The sequence below is a fragment of the Pleurodeles waltl genome, chromosome 1_2 (genome assembly GCF_031143425.1).
Source record: "Pleurodeles waltl isolate 20211129_DDA chromosome 1_2, aPleWal1.hap1.20221129, whole genome shotgun sequence".
NCBI classification, from domain to species: domain Eukaryota; kingdom Metazoa; phylum Chordata; class Amphibia; order Caudata; family Salamandridae; genus Pleurodeles; species Pleurodeles waltl.
Genome location: NC_090437.1, coordinates 1,164,893,011 through 1,164,915,943, shown reverse-complemented (window position 1 = coordinate 1,164,915,943; position 22,933 = coordinate 1,164,893,011). Strand labels below are relative to the sequence as shown.

The following is a 22,933-nucleotide window of genomic DNA, read 5'->3' as shown; positions in this document are numbered from 1 at the left end:
CTATCACTCTTCCTACTTTTTATCCTCCTCCCAAGTCTTCTAAGGAGGAAGAAAGGCTGCATCACCTGGACCCAAAAAGGGCTTTAAGCTTCTATGTGGACAGAACACGGGAGCTGAAAGCTGACAATCAGCTGTTTATTGGCTATGTGGGCAAGATGAAGGGAAAGGCTGTTCACAAGAGGACATTGTCCAGGTGGTTCATCCTCTGGATAAAGATCTGCTATGCAATGGCAAAGAAGGAACGAACAGAGGGTATCAAGGCTCATTCCACCAGAGCTAAGTCTTCTACTTTTGCTAGAGGTGTGCCTGTTGTTGACATTTGCAAAGCAGCAACTTGGGCTTCCCGCCACACTTCTGCAAAACATTACTGTTTTGACTCAGAAGTGAGGAGGGATGGTCACTTTTCCCATTCAGTGTTACAGGATTTCTGGGTATAGGCAGACAGGCACCCCTCCTCCGAGTATGCTTTGGGTCTCTATTCAAAAGGTGAGGAATCCACATCTGTGCAGACAGTGAAAGAGAGGAAACCTCTGCTCCCAGCAAGCAAGAGCTGTTTGAGAGCTCTCACTTGCTGGGACTGGAATGTTTGCTCTGACTTGGCAGAAGCTGTCAACACTCCTGCAGAGTCGGAGCAAACATCTGTCTCTCGGGGATCGGCACCCCCGGACATAACAGGAGCCAGCCCTGGGGGAGCAGGCCCTGGGGGGTGGCTGTCCCCAGGGCCATTTTTTGCTTCAGCGGGGGGAGGCCATGCACCCCCCACTTAGCCCCGGGGAGGTGGTGGTCCAAGAGGCTGGGGGCCCGCAACGGACCCCGTCCATTCTTTAATTTCTGCCCCAGGGAGGTGCGGGGCAGCGCGGCCTCCCCACTTTTATTAATTCTATAGCCCCGGGGAGGTGGTGGTCCCCAGGGCTTTGGGGGGCTGTTTGCCTCCCTCCTGCACCCCCTGCATTCATTAATTGTATAGCCCCTAGGAGGTGGCCATCCCAGGGCCTTCGAGGAATGACGCTCAGCCCCCAGCATTTACAGTGGTAGCCCCAGGGAGGTGGCGATCCCTGGTCTTGTGGGGGGCAGCATGGACCCCCGCAGTCATTCATTCTATAGCCTACAGCCTCAGGGAGATAACGGTCCCTGGGGCTGTGGGGAGCTACACAAACCCCCGCTTTCTATATAACTTAAGCCCCAGGGAGGTTGCAGTCTCCGGGGCATATATAAGCCCAGGAGGGGGGCCTGTGTTACCCCCTCCTTATTTTTGACATGTACCTGTGACCTGGCCCACTCGGGGGCTTTACTAAGACAAGTGCAGGAGGCTGCACCTGTTTTTTTATTATTATTATTATTTTCACTGGATATGCCACGAATCTTGGCAAATATTTTTTTTAAAATGTTTTTTTGTCCTGAGGGATGGGTGCCTCTGGACCCCCGTACCAGAGCTAAAGGGTCATGGTGTCCTTACCCTGGCCCCTTTGCTTATTTTTACTTCCCTGTCGAAGTGTTGGAAGCCAATCAGAGCTCTCGTTATTATTTGCGATGTGTTCAAACTTCTAGACATCTATATTTCTTTTATTGTCTCAACAAACTACTGAACAGATTTACACCAAACAGCAAAAAACCTTCTTTCTGGACCAAAAGCTACTTTTCTGCCAAATTTGGACTAATTCCGTCCAGCAGTTCGGGCTGTAGTCGTGTTCAAAATCCCTATGGGAATTATAGGGGAAAATTAACTTTTTTGACCTTTCCTTTTTCTCTGCCCCCGCTTGATGTATCACCCCAAAACTTCCCATGTATAACAAGATTATGTGGCGACCACCACTAGATTATATAATTATATATATATATATGTATATATATATAAACATATATATATATATATATATATATATATACACACACACACACACACACATATATACATATATATAAAACCTAGTTACTCGTGCCCGAATGTAACTCTCTCGCCATGTAGTTTTTTCGCCTACATTTTTACTGCACATATTACATTGATATTATCAATGATGTTATCAAAGATGTCATGAATGCCATAATTTGTGTAGTAATTAGCAGTGCATGACGAGGTCACGAGTTATAGTTAACTATAACATCCCTGTAACCTTTGTTTTTTTAAGTTAAATATATATCTATATTTATATATATATACACACACACATATTTTTAGAATATTTTTCGTAAATGTCTTTTTTTGATTTCATAGGTTTTTTATAATTATTTAATTTGGTAATTTATTTCATATTTTGCAGTTGGTTTATAAATTTTCTCACATATATATATATATATATATATATATATATATATATATGTTTATAGTAGTACATTTCAAAAAATACATTTAATGTAATTTAAAATATATATTTTTAATAGTGTTACATTATATATGTATAAGTAAACATACACACGTGTGCATGTTTAAAAAGTATATATAGTTCTAAATATGTTATACATTTCTTTATTTACTTTATATTTGTTATATATTAAAAAATATACGATCTACTTTAAAATATATGTGTATATATATATATATATTTATATATATATATATATGTAAAACAAAATTTATTTATTTTTTAGAATATTAGTGTGAAATGATATTTTTTCCGATGCTTTTGTACTTAACATTATATGTGTGGGGAAAGAATATTTTTGTAATCAACATTTTTAACACAAATTTCTGTAGCTCAATATTGTTGTTTCTGAAATTCTGTCAGTGGCCCTAAGCCTTTATTACCATGCTTAGAGAAGACAGCACACGCACATTAGCACTGGTTAGCACTGGTAAAGTGCACAGAGTCCTAAAGCCTGCAAAAAACGAATTCAGCTTAAAATAGGAGGAGGAAGGCAAAAAGTTTGAGGATGACCCTGCAGGAAGGGCCAGGTCCAAAAGTGGGGGATTTTTCTTGTGTTGTGTTTTCACTTTATTACTGTTTGTGTGCTGCATAAATACTTAACAATCTACCTCCACTTTAAGCTTGACTGCTTTTGTGCCAAGGTACCAGGGGGTTAAGCACAGATTAATTTAGTGACTTTTGTGGTTCATCCTGACCAGGATTGTGGCTGTTGCTTGAAAAGGGCTTATACCCACCTCAACCAACAGCCCAATTTCTCACAGCTTCTTCATCAAGCTGCTCTCCTCGAACTATTGAGCTGCCAACCCCTAGCGCACCCCTCTTTTTGTTGTCCTTTGTTTTGTTAAATCACACATGACCACCTTTGAAGCGGCTTTCATTGTAGATGAACACCAGTAAGGAAATGTTCCCCATCATCAAACATTTCTCCCCCCTCATTAAAGATTTCAACACACCTCCTGCTGCCTCTAGCAAGATCACCCCGTCACAAGATGTAGGAAGTTGGCTCTGTATGCACTATTTCAAAGTAAGGAATAGTATGCACAGGTAAGTACTTTAGGAACTTTGAATAATCACAATAGCATATATACTTTTCAAATAAAACACATATAGCTATTTTAAAACTAGACACTTAGTGCAATTTTCACAGTTCCTAGGGGAGGTAAGTAATTGTTAGTTCTTGCAGGTAAGTAAACCACCTACGGGGTTCAAGTTTGGGTCCAAGGTAGCCCACCGTTGGGGGTTCAGAGCAACCCCAAAGTTACCACACCAGCAGCTCAGGGCCGGTCAGGTGCAGAGTTCAAAGTGGTGCCCAAAACACATAGGCTTCAATGGAGAAGGGGGTGCCCCGGTTCCAGTCTGCCAGCAGGTAAGTACCCGCGTCTTCGGAGGGCAGACCAGGATGGTTTTGTAGGGCACCGGGGGGGACACAGGTTAGCACAGGAAGTACACCCTCAGCAGCATGGGGGCGGCCGGGTGCAGTGTGCAAACACACGTCGGGTTTTCAATTGGAATCAATGGGAGACCAAGGGGTCTCTTCAGCGATGCAGGCAGGCAAGGGGGGGGGCTCCTCAGGGTAGCCACCACCTGGGCAAGGGAGAGGGTCTCCTGGGGGTCACTCCTGCACTGGAGTTCCGATCCTTCAGGTCCTGGGGGCTGCGGGTGCAGGGTCTTTTCCAGGTGTCGGGATCTGGGAGTCAGGCAGTCGCGGTCAGGGGGAGCCTCGGGATTCCCTCTGCCGGCGTCGCTGTGGGGGCTCAGGGGGGGCACCTTTGGATACTCACAGTCTCGGAGTCGCCGGGGAGTCCTCCCTGAGGTGTTGTCCACAAGTCGAGCCGGGAGTGTCGGGTGCAGAGTTGCAAGTCTCACGCTTCTGGCGGGAAACGCAGTTGCCTTGAAGTTGCTTCTTTGGAAACAAAGTTGCAGTCTTTGGTGAACAGGGCCGCTGTTCTCGGGAGTTTCTTGGTCCTTCTAGAGCAGGGCAGTCCTCTGAGGATTCAGAGGTCGCTGGTCCCGGGGAAAGCATCGCTGGAGCAAAGTCTTTTCGAAGTGGGGAGACAGGCCGGTAGAGCTGGGGCCAAAGCAGTTGGTGTCTCCGTCTTCTTCTGCAGGGTTTTTCAGCTTAGCAGTCCTCTTCTTCTCACACACACACACATAAATTCAAGGCACTATACAACACAGACCCCACCTACCTGAAAGGTCGCATCCCTTTTCACCAAACCACTCAGGCACCTGCACTCTGCAGGACTCCTTCTCGCACACATCCCATGCACACAGAGACCCATATCAGGAGGACGGGCGTTCTCTCACATCACTACTAAAGTGTGAAATGGCCTGGCACTTCACATCAGAGCCACCTCCTCTCTTCTTGAATTCCACAAGAAGCTGTCTTTTCAATAAACCAACCTACCATAAACAAGGCTAGGTACATACACCTGCTCAGCACAAGCATACCTTCAACAGTAATAGTGCGCTTTACAAAATAGACATAACACCATATGATGTAATGTGACTTCCTTCACAGAGTGCACTTTGTAGTTCTGAAAGACTTACGGCTTCGCCTTTGCACTCCCAGCGTCCCCTCCTAGGTGACCTCTCTACAGTCCTAAATGCAAAGAATAAAAATGTTGTTTTTATTTCATTTATCTACAGTATTACAGTACTGCCAATAATTATACACTGACTGAACTTCCTCACTACATTTTCTAAGTTTTCTTAATTTACTATATTATGTTCTCTTCCAGGGGATCCTCATCAATAGTCATAAACATTGAATATTCCCGCCCTTGTGCGGGGACCCCGGAGCATATATAAAATATATACACATTATACATGTGTAACAAACAGTCATGCAGGCTATCATGTTAAAAACAGGCTAAAATGCTTTATTTCTATGAAGTTTTTTTTTTTTTTTTTTTTAAATACTACAATAGAGCATAAATAAGTACCCCAGCTCCTAAAACTAGGCTTGGGGAAGTAAGCAGTAGCAAACTCTAGTGAAAAAATAGAGAAAACTGCATTGAAAAACAATGAAGCATTCTTAGCCAATAGGCTGCATGTAGGTTAACACAGGAGAACCATAAAAACTTTGGCACTGTGCCTTTAAGACCCTGAGCACCTCCAGTATCCCACCATGCCTCAGGGGTGAAGGAAAGGTGACAGTTGGTTCACAGTTAGGCCAGTTCTTTTTTCCGGCTCCTTCTGAGAGGATCCTGGAGCATTGAGCTCTCAGTTTTTCTGAGTTTTCCTCAGAAAAATTCTTTAAAAAAGCGTTTTTTCACTTTTCACTCGACAAATAACATCTTTGTCTGAGCTGGGAAGGTTTTTTCTGACAGAAAAATGCCTTCTCTTTTTGTCAAATGCCCTGCTTGTGGGAAGAAGAAGGCCCAGTCAGATCCCCACTCTCTGTGCATAGTGTGCCTGCCTCAGAGTCACTGCCCTGACACTTGTCAGTACTGTAAGAACATGTCTAGGAGGACTCTGAAAGACAGAGAGAAGATCCGACTTCATGGGCTTCAGGAGAGGAAAAGAACATCGTCCTCCTCGCTCCCCAGGCATCCAGAAGGCCATTCTCAGGAGAGAATGGCCCGGTCGACGTCGACAGGTAGGAAAATACCTGTTTGTTCACCGTCGACGTCGTCGCTACCACCGCCTCACCGGCATAGATCGCCGTCGACGGCGACACACCCGACGTCGAAGGGAACGGCGTCGAGGGAACATCAGAGCAGGGGCAGGTCTCCGTCGACGGCAGCCCGCCGATCGACGTCGAGCCACCGCCGGCATGCCCGGTCGCCGCCAAAGGCTGTGCGCCCCCCGACGTCAGGACACACGACGTCGAGATCTCCACGACGGCACGGAAAACATCCGCCGTCAACCTCCCATCGCTCCACGTCGAGGCACACGACGGCGAGCAGGTCGAGGTCCAAGGAACGCCGTTCGACGTCAAGGCACTCAACGTCGAGGCAATCAACGTCGAGGCAGGACCAACCGACTGGGCGTCCTTCGACGTCGAAACAGCCATCGACGTCGACGCAGGTCCTACCTGTCCAACAGGGAGCAGAACATCGCCCCTCGCCAGACAAGGCTCAGTCTCCAGTGGTCTCCATACCGAGCGACTCTTCTCGGTCAAGAGCATCTCCTGGGCATGTCTCGCCCATCAACCTATCTCCGAGATGGCTGGAGAGCCTCAACAGACCAGCGGCCTCCCCAGATTCGCAATATTCGCGAACGTATTCACCCACTGCCTCCCCGCCAAGAACGCCATCGCCGACAGCCGGGGCAGAACGGGCTCGTTCAGCTCCTCGACAGCCGACCGCGAGGACTAGGCGCTCGGCTACAGCGTCCCGCAGCAGATCTCGCTCTCAACGGAGATCCAGGTCGCGCTCAAGAAGATCACCCTCTTGGTCTTCATCAGGTTCTTCTGTCAGGCGTTACTCACCTACTCTTACAGATTCACCACCTGCTAGAGTCTCACCAGTGGATGACATAACCACTTTCAACGAGGTGTTACTAAGAGGAGCACAGAAGCTCAATATAGAGGTTCCAGAACCATCTACCTCCTCATCAATCATATTTGAGACACTACAACAGAGATCAGCGTCGAAAAAGTTGCTGCCTCTAGTGCCTGGTTTGTTGCAGCCGACCATGGACACTTTTCTGGCCCCAGCCTCGCTTAAGTCTGCCCCGGCTCGGATTCTTAAAAAGTACAAGGCTCCAGAGCAAGACCCTTTATTCCTTAGGAAGGATCCGCCACCAGACTCAGTGATCATAGCTGCCGCCCGAAAGACCCACTCGGTGGCATCTTCATCCACAGTACCCCCGGATAAAGAGAGCAGGCATTTAGACTCTCTGGGAAGAAAGATGTGCGGGACAGCGGCTTCAGCAATGAAGGTCTCTAGTGCGTCTGCGCTCCTGGGCAGGTACGATCGTTCTCTGTGGGATTCCCTCAGTAGATTTACGGAAAAACTGCCCAGAGAAGACAGGCAAGATTTCCAAGAGATTCTACAGGAAGGATGCCTGGTATCTAACCAAGTTATCAGCGCGGCAGCGGATGGGGCGGATTTGGCGGCTCATGGGTACGCACATGGTATCTGTGCGAGGAGATCTTCCTGGCTGAGGCTCACTGGCTTGAAACAGGAGGCACAACAACGTATCCTGAATCTCCCATTTGCCGGGAATTCTCTATTCGGTGCCCATGCAGACGAAGAGATGGCCCGCATGAAGACCGAGGTGGATACCATGAAGGCGGTAGGCCTCGAAAGAAGGAAAGATTTCAGGCGGAGGTACAGACCGTATGATAGACGCCCTTTCCAACAGAGGGTTCAAACCCCTCATTGGTCGCAAAGGTCTCAGCAACGTCAGGGACGCCCTCTGTTTCAGCGAAGAAACACAAGGGAGCGAGGGTCAAGTAGACCTCAACAGTCCACTCCAAAAGCACCCACTAAGCAATGAAGTCTCGCTTCCCTCGACACTGTACACCACTCCGGTGGGGGGAAGTATTATTGCTCATCTTCACGAGTGGCACTCTATCACAAGAGACAAATGGGTGCTCAATATTGTCGAACATGGCTATTCTCTCCTTTTCAAGCAGCCTCCACCGCACTTGCCACCAACCAAACACAATCCGGATCATCTCACCTTGCTACGCAAGGAGGCTCTCGCCCTCCTAAGAAAGAATGCCATAGAAAGGGTTCCACCTGCCCACAGAGGAAAGGGGGTCTACTCCCGTTACTTTCTAGTAGCAAAGAAGGGTCAAGAGGGCGTTTTCAGGCCAATACTGGATCTAAGACTGCTGAACAAATACATAAGAAAGCAGAAGTTCAGAATGCTAGCGCTTCACCAAATTTTCCCTCAACTGCATCAGGGAGACTGGATGTGCTCCATCGACCTGCAGGATGCGTATTTCCACATCCCAATAGCTCCAAAGCATCGAAAATTCCTGCGCTTTCGAGTAGCGTTACAGCATTACCAGTTCAGGGTTCTACCCTTTGGCCTGAAATCTGCTCCAAGAGTTTTCTCGAAATGTATGGCAGTGGTGGCGGCGCATCTACGAAGACAAAGGATATACATATATCCATACCTAGACGACTGGCTACTAAAGGCTTCTTCTCCGGAGCAGGCGAGAAGCCATCGGGACATTGTACTAGGAGTTTGCGAAGCTCTAGGTCTTCAGGTCAATTACCAGAAGTCAACCTTGACTCCAACGCAGAGTCTTCACTACCTAGGAGCTATCATAAACACAGAACTACAAAAAGTGTATCCTTCGGAGGAACGACTGTCCTCAATAAACATGAAGTGCCAGGACCTGTTGAGAGCCAGCGCACCTACGGCACGTCAGGTGACATCACTACTGGGCTCCATGGCATCGTGCATCTTTATTGTCCCAAATGCCAGACTCCACATGAGACCCCTCCAAGAGGCATTGGAGACCAATTGGAGCCAAAGAACAGGTCGCTGGGAAGACACAATGCGGCTACCGGAGGTAGCGCTGCAGTCATTGAGATGGTGGATGCACAGACCTCACCTGTCAGTGGGCGCTCCGTTTCACCAGGTACTTCCATCCGACACTCTGGTAACGGATGCGTCTCTTCAGGGATGGGGGGCTCATCTGGGTCCTTTTCAAGCGCAGGGTCTGTGGTCCGACAAGGAGAAGCAGTACCACATCAATCTGCTAGAACTCAGAGCGGTCCATCTGGCTCTCAAGTCTTTCACACCGCTAATTCAGGGGAAAACTCTATTGATACAGACGGACAATACAACCACGATGTATTACTTGAACAAACAAGGGGGAACGAGATCCCTACCCCTTTCACGAGAGTCCCAAGCGATATGGCATTGGCTCCTGGCCAGAGGAATGTCAATCACAGCAGTTCACCTGCCAGGTCAGCAGAACGTAGAAGCAGACTTTCTAAGCAGACACCTGGAGGACGTTCACGATTGGGTCCTGCACGACGAAGTCGCAGAATACATCTTCGCGCAATGGGGTCGGCCTCAACTGGACCTCTTCGCAGACGATGTAAACAGGAAATGCCCAGACTTCGCATCCAGGTTCTACCGTCCAGGATCTCGAGGGAATGCCCTGTTGATCGACTGGTCAGGGACATTTCTTTACGCTTTTCCTCCGATTCCCCTCATTCCGGCAGTGATCAGCAAACTTTACGGATCCAGGACCAGAATGATTCTTATAGCGCCACAATGGCCTCGACAATTCTGGTACACGGATCTCCTCAACCTGTCGGAAAAACCTCACAGGAGGCTGCCGTGCAGACCGGATCTTCTGAGCAGAATGGAGGGCAGGATTCTGCATCCCAACCTACCCTCTCTGAGCTTAACAGCATGGCTCCTGAATTCCTGCAGTATGGGCACCTAGGACTCTCGCAGGAGTGCATGAACATCTTGAAAGAGTCCAAACGGCCTTCCACGCGGCGTTCCTACGCTTTTAAGTGGAAGAGATTCTACATATGGTGCTGTCAGCAAGGCCATAATCCCATACGGGCGCAGGAGGACGTCATACTGTCCTATTTGCTTCACCTAGCAAAATCCGGTCTGCAGGTATCATCTATTAAGGTACATTTGTCTGCTATTACTGCCTATCGCAAGTCACCTTCTCAGGAATCCTTCTTTACGAAACCTGTAGTCAAGGATTTCTTAGAAGGTTTGAAGAAAGTTTTTCCGCCAATTCGGAGGCCTTCTCCTCCGTGGGAACTGAACATAGTCCTAGCAAAACTTATGGGCCCTCCTTTCGAGCCTATCCATAAGGCTTCCTTACAACACCTTACGTGGAAAACGGCTTTTCTGGTGGCCATTACTTCAGCGAGGAGGGTCAGTGAGATCCAGGCCTTGTCTGCAAAAGAACCGTACACGGTTTTTCATGACAATAGAGTAGTTCTGCGAACTCACCCATCTTTCCTTCCGAAAGTGGTGTCAGAATTCCATATTAATCAGACCATAACTTTACCGACGTTCTTTCCCAATCCGGAAACTCCGGCTGAGAAAGCATTGCACTCATTAGACTTGAAAAGAGTGCTGAAATTTTATCTGGACAAGACAAAATCGATTAGAAACTCTAACCGCTTGTTTGTGAACTATGGTCATTTAAGGACAGGAGAAGCAGCATCTAAGCGAACAATATCAAGATGGATAGTCTCTTGTATTGTTAATACTTACCAGCTAGCTAATAGACAATTGCTAGCGCGGCCTAGAGCGCATTCCACAAGGGGAAAAGCGGCTACAGCTGCTCTCCTTAACAATGTTCCTATATCTGAGATTTGTAAGGCTGCTACATGGAAGTCTGTACATACTTTTACAAGGCATTATTGTTTAGACTCAGATGCAAGAGCGGATGCCCAAGTGGGGCAGGCCTCTCTAAGGAATTTATTTGCGTAAGACATGTCTATTCCTGCACTTCTATCGGACAGTCCGCTGGGTTTAGGGATGGGCTTGCTAATCTATTCAATGTTTATGACTATTGATGAGGATCCCCTGGAAGAGAAGGATAAGTTACTTACCTGTAAATCCTAGTTCTCTTCCAGGGGTATCCTCATCAAAGTCATAAACAACCCACCCTCCTCCCCGGACACACGTCTACTGGAAGTGCAGGACAGACAGTATTTTGATTCAATTATACAAATTGTCACCGTAAAAAGAACTGACCTAACTGTGAACCAACTGTCACCTTTCCTTCACCCCTGAGGCATGGTGGGATACTGGAGGTGCTCAGGGTCTTAAAGGCACAGTGCCAAAGTTTTTATGGTTCTCCTGTGTTAACCTACATGCAGCCTATTGGCTAAGAATGCTTCATTGTTTTTCAATGCAGTTTTCTCTATTTTTTCACTAGAGTTTGCTACTGCTTACTTCCCCAAGCCTAGTTTTAGGAGCTGGGGTACTTATTTATGCTCTATTGTAGTATTTAAAAAAAAAAAAAAAAAAAACTTCATAGAAATAAAGCATTTTAGCCTGTTTTTAACATGATAGCCTGCATGACTGTTTGTTACACATGTATAATGTGTATATATTTTATATATGCTCCGGGGTCCCCGCACAAGGGCGGGAATATTCAATGTTTATGACTTTGATGAGGATACCCCTGGAAGAGAACTAGGATTTACAGGTAAGTAACTTATCCTTTTCTTCCTTTGTGCATAGGATTGCATCACTATAGGTATGTTTCCTGTGCATCTGCCTCAAGATAATCAATATTCCTTGCACATTTATGAGCCCTTCCATAGCTTTTTAAGTGATATGCATTGCATGTTATGTTGTAATAAAGCTGCTTATATGAGGGTTGTGTTGTAAGTATCATTAAACAGCACATTGTTTGTCTTCTTTTGTCCACAGTGACCACTGCTGAGCCACCTGATAGCATATTGAAATTATTCTCATCTAAATTTCCTTGATTTAATTAGAGACTGTGGGGTCGATTATAACTTCGGCGGACGGAAAAGCCCGCATGCCGAAGTCCGCATGGGTAGGTTGAAGTCAGTGTGGCCGCCTCCCCGTCGGCCCCTTTATAAGTTTCCTGCTGGGTAAGCAGGTGAAACAGAGTTTAATTCCGCTGGCCCAGTGGGAAACAGCCTACAGCATTGTCGTCAGCTCGTAATAGAGCTGGCGGCAATGCTGTAGTGCCTAGGGTTCACTAGCACCTGTCACAAAGTTCACTGTCTGCAAGGGAGACAGTGAACTTGACGACGGAGCTGGCTAGGGTGGGGGGCTGCTCTGCTCATGCTAAGTGCAAGGACAGTAACGGGGCCCTCTTCACACCATTTCTGCCAACTGTTTCATGGCGGTGCTACCGCCATCAAACAGCTGGCGGAGAGGGGAGTCCTAGTCCCCAGGGCAGCGTTGCTTGCAATGCTGCCCTGGTGGATTAGGACCAGCAGCACCACCAGTCCGCCCTGTGGTGGTAAAGTGGCGGTGCTGGCTGTCCAACCATGGTGCTACTGCCGCGGTCGTAATGTGGCGGTCGGCCTGCCACATTGGCAGTGGTCCGACCACCACTGCGACCCTGGCGGTCTTCGTAATGAGGGCCTCCTTCCTTTGTCTGGTAAATGCACAGGCCTTTACTTTCTGACATTTGGAAATATTTTGTAATTTATAATGCACTTCATCTAAGTGCTTTGAAGAGAAAAAATTAAATTTTTTAATTGCACATTTGGAAGGACGAAATGCTGATTTTTCTCTTGCCGTGAAAATAACTTATCCTCTTTCTTTAGCGGACTTAACTGCTGATACTTGTTGCACCCAAAGCGCTTGGCCAACATAGGCAAACGCAATTCCGGCACATAAGCGCCATGTGAATTGCAGTAGGGTTGTACAGATAGAATAGCAGACAACGGGTATTTGCCTTTTCGAAGTTTGCCTTCATCATCTCGTTGGTGCTCCTCCAACATGTTTGTTTATTTTAATTATTGCCTTGAAAATTAATATGTATTTCTCCGGTCCTTAATGCAAATGACTCAAAGGTTTCATTTGGATTCAACCATTTAATTTCCCAGACAATTACTACTAGTGTTTTCTTGCTTCTCTGCGAATAAAACTGAAATTGGGAGGTTTTGTGCTTGCAGTCTTGTTTTTATACATACCTATACACAATTTGATTATGAATTTCCCTTGCCGAGTTGCCTGGGGAGCGTTTCTAACATATTGAATATCAAAGTTACTGGTTTCTCAATGTGTTTGAAGAATATTCTTTCTTGATGTATGTTTTTCTAACGGGCTATATCACTTATGAGTCTTATGAGCGCGGTGAATTCGAAATGTTACTCTTTTCTCATTTATGTGGAGCATTGCTGTGCTTCATGAAGGGTTCCCTTATTAATGCACTACATTATCTATTCTAAATGTAAAAAGACATTTTAAGCAACATGTCTATTCCTATTGCCTCCTTTAATAGGTTTTACATTTTAAAAAAGTATATATTTCCATTGATGGGTTTCGGTGACGTCATAAACCATAAGACCGATGGTCCAGTGTTCTGTAATTATCACCAGAACCTCGAGATGGCAATACAGTACCATATGACACATGGTACCCATTATGTATTTTTTTTAACTTTGTTTTATTGATTTTCTACAACAAAACGCAACTGTAACACGCAGCGCAAGTCTCCAGCCATACATAAGGAGAATTATCACTGACGCAGCAGATGGCAATACAGGCAAAAAGCAACACTGTACATATCTGAGCATAAATAGCAGAAGTACCATGAGTAAGAAAAGAAGTAAAAAAACATTTTTTGAGTCCAGGTTATCAAGCCAGCTATACAGTAGATATCACAGTGATGTCACACTTGGCCATCACAGCTGTTTATGTATCTAAACAGAGTTCACAAAAGTTATATCTCCGCATCGGAGCTATCTTCCATGCTGGAATCATCCCCATCAGTAAAATTATTGAGAAGAAACCCCCACAATATAATTGCATCCATAGCACCCTCATCGCGTCTCCTCCTTCAACCCTCATTCAAGAATATCCCACAGCCAAGGAGGCATGAGTGGCACAGTAACCATCCACCCAATAGCTACTTGTCATTCAGCCAGGAGCATTGCATGCTGGGTGAGCCTTTAGGGAATCCTCCGCCCCCTGGGGGGGCGTCCCCACCCCCAAGAGACAAGCCAGTGGCGTCAGGTGACCTCCACCCCATCGCCCTCACTATACTAGGCACTACTTCAGTCCAGAAATTCTGAATTCCAACCCAGTTCCAGGTCCGAAGCAAGATGTTGGCCCTCAGCTCTCCACACCATGCACATCTTGCCTCCCTCAAGGGGTCTATCCTATTGAACTGCCTGGGGGTCATATAGGTACGATGAAGGAAGTTAAAATTAAGTAGCTTAAATCTATGGTTGCAAGACACCCTCCGGACCAACTAACATGCACATGACCTCTCTGCATCCCCAATGGGCTAGCCATGGCCTCCCATATCGCCTTATAAAATAAGGAAATAAGGTGCCTTGCCTCCCCCCATTGAAGCAGGCCACCAAGTACCCGAGAGAGCCTTGTCGCTACTGAAAAACCAGCCCACACCTCTCAAGTAACGCTTTCCAGTATGGCATAATGAAAGAAATGACCCAGTCCTACTTCAAAGGTCTTTCAAGACTCCTGAAAAGTGAGGAACACTTCCCCAGGGTACAGGTCCCCCATCACCTGTCAACCTCCCATCCTCCACTGATCCATGGACACATCCCATCAGTTGCCCGAAACTGAGCTAAGTCCCACAGATAAAGCTTCCTGTCAAAGGGAGCCCTGCGCAGTATCTTCCTGACCCCTTCCTCCCCTAGTGCTGCCGTCTGCCCCACCACGTATGGAATCGAGTGCTCAGACTGGTCTCCCCCCTCTTTAATAAACGTGCCCGTTTGTCATCCCCCAGCATGCCATGGTACAGCCTCTTTCTCTAGTTTATCTGGTTCAGCCAACCACCACACAGCATGCTGTAAATTAGCCGCAAAATAGTGTTTTATATCCAGGAGGGCAAGGCCCCCGTCCTCCATATCACGCTTGAGAACCAACAATGCTACTCTACTATGTCGCGCTGCCCAAACCAGGGAGATGAGTAGGCTGTCCAGCTTACGAAAGAATTGCGGACTGAGTGGGAACATTGCATTTTGAACTAGATACAGGTAGCGAGGGAGAAAAAACATCTTGGCCACAACTGCCCTGCCTATCACTGATGGGGAGCCTGTTCCTGAATGCTACCGAACCTTTCAGGCCACCTATGACTCTGTCCTCATTCTAACGCCGATATACCTCAGTATGCGCAACCCATATACCCAAGTATCTAAATCCTTCCGTCTCCCAGCGGAGGCCAAGCTTGGGCAGTCGGTCAGTGTGTGTCAATCAGACTTCCAAGCGGAAACAGTAGTGACTTCCAAACTTTGACTCTAAAGCCAGACACTTCAGTAAATCTAGTCAGCAACCCCATTTAGATTGCCACTGCCCTGCAGGGGGACTGAACATACACCAGGGCGTCGTCCACATAGAGGGAGACAACATGCTTGGAGTCACCCACTCAAAACCCCCACGGCTCAAGTTCTTTACGCAGCAGAAGGGCTACTGGCTCGATTGCAAGAGCAAATAGGAGGGGCAAGAGTAGACAACCGTGCCTGGTGCCCCGTCCAACTATCTGCTCACCTGAGAGGTCGCCCCCGATCTTGACGCGAACTGTGGGATTGGTATATAAAAGCAACACTCCCCATTGAACTTTGTTTGGAATAAGAATGTTCAGGTTTTCTTTATCTTTCTTGAAAGGAATGTTGATGAATAATGAGAAATTATGAGATTTGTAAATGTATGTGATTCCTTGGCTGCATAATTGCAGATTTCACATAAAATATTGTTTCTAGATCAAATGGCTGAAAATAATACTGCAGCATAATGTGCCACATAATTTGCATTTTTTTGCCTTATAGTATAGGAAACAAGCATAATTCTAGTAGCCCGGCAATGTTAAAACCCAGAAGAACGGTTTTGGGGCTATCTTTATGAAGATGACATCTGTATTTTACAGGCAACTGTGAAACACTTTCCATATTTCGTGGTTCCTTGTTATATTTCACAGACTTGTTATAAAAAACAAAGCTTCTTGGAAGTTATATAAATCATAATTTGATTTATTGAAGGCAATTCAAGTAGAACTTCAGAAAACCATACTAAGCATAATGCCAAGGCCAGACCTATTAGCTTTGTGAGTGCTTGCTAAAACCTGATGTTTCAAGATTCCAAAGCATTTTCTATCGTTTTAACCCCTTGGCTGCTGTGCCTCTACTCCTCCCACTCCCAGTGCTGAGCCCTTTGTTAGAGTAGTTTGTGCTTAGGGCTTCATAACTTTTTTCCACATAAGGTGTCCACTCTAAATTTGTGTCCTTTTTTACTAACATCCTGGGGATTCTAAAGGTACCCAGGATTTGTTCATTCCCTGGAGGGCACTGAGAAAATATGCAACATATAGCTAGATGCTTCGTTTAGTTTAGGAAAAATATGAAAATAGTTCTCCAGTTAAAAGTGTCTGTTTTTATCTTCTTGAAAATGGCATCAACGAATGGTTTGCTGTGCTAAAGTCACCATCCTCCCAGCTTTCAGAAACATGCAGTGCTAAATAAAACAATGTTACCACGGGTGTGGCATTTTTCATAGAGAAAGACACTTTTTATGGGAAAGCGCAAAGCGCTCCGTCCATAAAGTAATCTCTCTTTGGGCTTTAAACCACGCCCAGGTTATGTCAGTCTCTTTCATTGGTTCCTGGGCTTGCTCTTTAAAATCTGCTTGCTTTTATTTGTGAAAGGCATGCACATGTCATGCCTTTTCCAGTGTTTAGCCCGCCTACACAGCACCGGTAAACTACTAGAAACACACGAGGCTTGATGTTTTGAGCCTGTTTCTGGACTACTTTATCTGTTAATTTTCCCCGCAGCGTGATTCCGCTGGGGTTTACATAGCGCGATCGCGTTGTGTTTTTTTCTTTTAAGTTGTGTGGCAAGAAAAGTTAGGTTAGGAGTTTACAACGCAAATAGCTCCAACTCGAGCAAATGCGAACCCCGTTGCATTGAAAATGCTCGTTCACATTTTGGTGCTCTCAACCTACTTCCGGTTTGTGGTGGAAACCAGTGTGAAACCCATGGGTGCTCCAGGCAGTTTGTGGATTTCTGAAAATTAGACAAAATTCCAAATACAGCAAGGGACCATGTGTTTAGATCCCTCAAGGTATTGAAATAAAGAATGATTAAAAATGAGTAGGAAGAAACAGCCATTTGTGACAGTGGTTTTGATCTGTAACATTTTGTCTCAACAGCCAGTTTACAAAAGCAATATACCATTATGTCAGCTGGACCATTCTTGTTGCAGGGAAATATAGGGATTGTAGATTCCACAAAAACCCAAGGTGCCCAGAGCCAATAACTGAGCTGCACCCTACAATGGTTTTTCAGTGTGTACCAAGTATAGACCAACTCATTGTTGAAATATATAAAGTGAAAAATTGGTATCAAGGAAACCTATGTGTTTCTGAAATGGGCACAAGATAAGGAGCAGTGGTTATTTGTACATCTCTGAATTGTGTGTACACGTACCGGCATATGATTAAGAGTATATTTTCAAAATATCTTCTTTCTTACATACTGATGTACATTTAAAAGGCATATATGCAGTGAAATCCAGTTGGTAATAACAAATGTTCCTCTATTCTGCACTACCACGTCGCCTAATAAAAATGGTACCTCACTTGTGTTGGTAGGCCTAGTTCATGTGACAGGAAATGGGCTAAAACACAACAAGATGGACGCATCACATTTTTCCACAGAAAACGGACCAGTTTTTCCAACATAGGTAGCTGTGGATTTTGGGCCCTAGCCCAGCCGGCAACTAGGGAAACCTAACAAACCTGCACATTTTTGAAAACTAGACACCTGGGAATCCAAGATGGTGTGACCAAGTTTTTATATCCAGAATCCATTGCAGACTTTGATTAAGAAAAACATTTTCCTCTCATTTCTGTGGAAAGTTCTTGAATCTGCAGGGAGCCACAAACGTCCTTCCACTCAGCGTTCCTCAAAAACTCCAGAGAAGAATGGTACCTTACTTGAGTTGGTAGGCCTAATGCCCACAAAAGGAAATGCCCGAAAACACAATATGGATACATCACATTTTTCCACTCAAAAATGACCCTTTTTTTTTTTTTAAAGTGGGTAGGTGTGGATTTTAGGGCCTAGCTCAGTTGGTCCCTAAGAGAACCTAGCAAATGTGCACATTTTCGGAAACTCGACACCTGGGGGAATCGAGGGTGGGGTGACTTGTATGGCTCTCAACCGTTTTATTTTACCCAGATTCCCTTGCAAACCTCAAACCTTGACTAAAGACAGATTTCGCTCACATTTGTGTGATGGAGTGTTCTGGGATCTATGGGGAGCCACAAACGTCCTTCCACCCAGCATTTTCCCAAGTCTCCCAATAAAAACGATAACTCACTTATGTGGGTAGGCCTACTGCCTGCGACATGGATACATCACATTTTTCCACTCAAAACTGACCCTTTTTTTTGCAAAGCGGTTATCTGTAGATTTTGGACCCTAACTGAGGCAGCACCTAGAGGAACCTAGCAAACTTGCATATTCCTCCCCATGGGAAACCAGACCTCTTTCAAAAACAAGTATTTCCCCTTTGGAAGGTTGCCCTTTGTACCAGAGGGGCCGACTCCTCCAACACAAATCCCTGGTATCTAGTATTGTACCTGCTTGTGGATTGCGTTGCGAGCAGAAATAGGTTTGTGAAAGGCATCGCTAGAAAGGGGAGATTCTCTCCTTTCCAACGATGCCCCTCACAGACCTGAGGAGGAATCCTAGGGGGAGAAAACCCCACCAGATGCGGGAGCAGTTATTTTACCTGCTGTTGCTCTGCTCCGGTAGGGGTTTGCGACGGCGTGCTGATGTCACAAATGGGCTTGGCAATGGGTGGTAGCTAAAGCGGAAGGGATTCTGCTGTGCCCCCACCTTTCACCAATATTTCAGGAAACCTCGGGTGCAAGCACGGAGTTTCCTTTAAGGGCCTCCCCAGTGCCAGCCAATCGTCCATAGATGCACTGGGTAGGCACCAAATGGGTTATTTTTAAATGCTGTTTTGTTTGCTTCACTCCACCCATTCAGGCCACGCACTTAGCACCCCTAGTGGTCCAAACCTAACAGTCACCTCACCTGTGCCCTTTATGCAACACACCAGGCCTGAGTATCTTTCTTCTCGACAACCCTTAAGTCTAGGTGGTCCAAGTGATCCCTTTCCTCCACTCTAGGAGTTTTGGTGTAAGCTAATTCAGAAGAATGTTCAGCTCGGTCAGCATTTTTGGCAATATCTGTTACTTAGTTTTTGGGCACCTCAGTTACCTAAAGTGTTTCAGTAAAAAGCACAGAATCGAACTCCACAGTCTCTCAAACTGTTTATTGCTCCAGGGATAATTTGTTAAATGTTTAATTCCTAACATCAACCAGTTTTGGTGAGCAGTCAGACTGACTCGGAGCTCCAGGCGTGCCCCAACTGTTTAGGATCACCCGTTTAGCTGCTAAAATAACGAGATATACAGTGATTTGGAATCCTCAACCCGCAGACCATATCACTTCCAACATCCTCAGCCGGATGATTGACATTGGCCTGGGCAGCAGCCGAATACTTTTGGTCTGCTCAATATCTGACAGTGCAATTCACTGTCTTAAAAGCTGTACACAATAATACAATGCCGACACATGTGCACCATTGTGCCACTCCTCATGTTCACCCTAACAAACTGTTACCTATTTCCTTCCATAGAATAAAGACGAGTTAACAGCTATCTGTCAAAGTAAACGCTGTCTCATGGTTAAGTCTGTTAATTCTTTGTTGCAAAAGATTTTGGAAATCACAGAGCACACCCACAAATGATCCTTTTGACTGTCAAATAGAGACTGTGCCACAAACCAAGAAAAGAGAAAAGGGTAATCTTTACTACAGAAGGTTTCTCGTAAATTCTCAGCAAGAATAATAGCAGATGCCTTGCTGAGCTCACAATAGCTATTACATGGCCTTCATAATTAACAATAATTTAAACAAATTTGGCTGAAAGTTGGGTGGCAAAAATCAATGTGCAGAGTGTCAAAGTGCATCTCGGAGATAGTGCACATCTCAAATGCGTGGTTAACATGAGCAGAAAAGCATAAAAGTTGTAGGTTACTATGACCAAGCATCTGATGTTCACAGATCAATACAGTATTTTTACTGGTATTCCCATTTCCTGTGTATGTTTGACTCCCTTCATTAGTCGACCACAGTTTCACCTCAATTCCCTCTAGAGAGCCTCCTGCAAACCCTACTGAAGTCTTTTGTGGCCCTCCAGCAATATTATTTTGTTGTAGCGATCACTTGGGCATCAATTAACACTCTCAATAACCGCTTTGCTAATAGGGCGAGTACCCTTGACTCAAGGGGGTAGTACACAATGCCATACTTATATAGATGTAAACCTCTACCCCTCTCCAAATCAATAATCTAATTTCCTCAGGTCAAATGCTTTTATCTATCCACCTTTACACACCGTCCCTCCTTCCAATTTATATACATCATTCTATCTAGTCCAGACTAGTATCCCTATTCCCAGTGCATCTCTTTTTAGGTGTAATATTTTAAATCTCCAAATAATCCAGTTAGGCAATAAATATATTTCTAGAGTGCTATTCAGAAGCACTGTTTCTTTAGGGAAGTCAATGCTTCTGAGACCCTGTGTGTGAATTGATCATTAGTGTGACTGAAAAATGTGAAATGCTAATTTATTTTTTATTCATAATTTGAATACAATAAAATACTTGTGAACAATGTTGTTACTAGCTGTAAAACCATGTTTGGTACATTGTATTGATCTTCAGCCATTAATATAACTACTTTAAGGTATCTAGTTTGTGACTCTGTGTTTGCGTTTGCCTGCTGGGAACAGGTTTTTGTCAGATCCTTTAGAGCCTTTTGTTCAGTCTGAGACGGTAAGAGCAACTGAGCACTTGTCACCGACTGCTTCAACCTTTAGGAGCTCAGGGCCATATGTACGAACACATTTTCCCATAGACACAGAATGGGTAAAACCCTTTGCTACATCTGGCCCTAAGTGCTAGCACGTTTCAGCAGATGCACGTTTTGTTGATATATGACGTTTTGGAGAGGCTTGTTTCAGGTATCTAGACACTGGACACCAAAGGTTATCCCATCCCCTTTACTATCAGATCTAAGACTTTCAGCATAACTAAAGCATACATTAACGTCTCCGTCTCCTGTCTTTCTTTCGTTAGGGCACGCATGCAAAAAGTAATGGCAAAGTGTTGCACACTGGACAGTGCTGAGATCAAAGATAGATGATCTGGTAATGCAAAAAAGGACTACTTGATTTCTGACTCATGGTGGAGCAAGAATCCACATTAGTGGAAAGATGTCCAAGAAAACCCGCAACAAGGCTGAAAGGTCTGAGGTGGAGGTGGACGCTTTTCAGACAGCCAACGAAGAACTCCGGACTAAACTGACACATATCCAAATAGAAACTCAGCAAGAGAAAGTTAAGGTGTGTATACTTATCGTACATTGAGGTGATTCATTTCCTTAATTTGATTGTTAAATAAACACTAGCTTGTCTTCTATGTAGGATCAATTAATTATCAATATACTTAGTAGTCACTAATGAGAGCATTACAGGTTGTGTGCACATTTTAACTGGTAATGGAATTTGTAATTAAAGGGTGGGTAAGAGTATTGCACTTCATACCCTCAACTCTGATTGGCAGGTCTGTAACAGCTGTGTGATTTCAGGGTGATGTCCCTGTTCCCCCAAGGGTTAACACATAGCTTACAGATGTTTGGAGTAATATTCCCTTTCATCATTTCTCTTGGTGACCGATAATGTCACTGCATGGTATTATAACCAGTGTTTAGCTGTCTACTCCACAGGTTGACAGAGTAATAGGGATCGTGACTCAGAGCAGGGATCTCCTAGTCCTCAGAAAAGTCATTGACCCTTAATGGCAGTGGATGATTGGCTGAAACATGTAGGTTACATCTATGGTGGGATGGGAGCGTGATAATGTCCAAAGACCATCCAGTTTCGGTGTTAATCCTGCATGTGGAACCCACAAATACATATATTAGAATCAATCGGGTAGCCTAATGACAGTTTTAACTTTTGGAATGACAAGATCCCTATCTATGAAGGGACCATTCAAAAAATACTTTTTGCTCCACCCCTGATGATGATAACACAGTGTGTGTAGTAGCACTCCTTGATGAAGCATGCCACTAATTAGCAGGAGAGGGCACTTTTGTATCCCAAATGGGTCTCCTGAGAGGTTAACAAGTTTGTAAATTTACCTTACCAACATTTTGGTGTGTTATGTAATCATCAATAACATCACTGACGACATCTCAAATGACATTATTGATGATATCAGTGATAAAATCATCCATGATATTGGTATTTACAGTACTCCATAAACCCTTGCATAATTAAAAAAAAAAGAAAGTTTGCAGAAAATGGCCTGAACTCATATATAGAATATATTTACTGTGTGTACATATGTGGGTACATAGAGTGCAAATAGCATACGTCCTGGAGACAAGTGTGGAGGTGCATGGTGAAAGTTATATGGTTAATGGTTTACCAACCAGTATAGGTTTGGGTGCGAGCAGTACTCTATGTTAAACAAGGTAAAGGCTGAGAGCATCTGACGTATGTTGTAGAGGCCTGTTGCGAACAATCTGGGGGAGAAGCCAAAGCTTCTTTTTAGAATAGAGTATCCAGCAGTTAATGTTTGGACTTGTGTACATGTTAAATTGTGTTGAACAGTTGTTATATAATGCTGTAGACACTGACAATTTTGAAGCAATACAGATTGTTGAATTACGTAGAATGTAGGGGTGATCCACTTAGAGGTTTTTTGTTTAATAATTCTTTATTAGCATTTTACATTAGTAGCAAGCATCAGCCACACCGAGAAATACCAGCAGTGGCAAATACTTGGAATAAGCAAGTCTCTGGAGCATATAATGCCTTCCATATAGTGCAAGTCTTACATGTGATATAATATGCAGCA

The 22,933-nt window shown here is 45.0% G+C and overlaps 1 protein-coding gene across 8 annotated transcripts in view; it reads left to right on the top strand.

Annotated features, from left to right (window-relative positions):
• JAKMIP1 (janus kinase and microtubule interacting protein 1) overlaps nt 1–22,933 on the top strand; it is a 1,798,968-nt gene that overhangs the window by 429,040 nt on the left and 1,346,995 nt on the right. For all 8 annotated transcript variants that reach the window (XM_069203057.1, XM_069203080.1, XM_069203046.1 and 5 more), the window contains one exon: nt 21,146–21,411. In XM_069203057.1, the coding sequence (XP_069059158.1) occupies nt 21,283–21,411 (129 nt within the window). In that variant the 5' untranslated portion in view covers nt 21,146–21,282. The remainder of the gene's footprint in view (nt 1–21,145; nt 21,412–22,933) is intronic.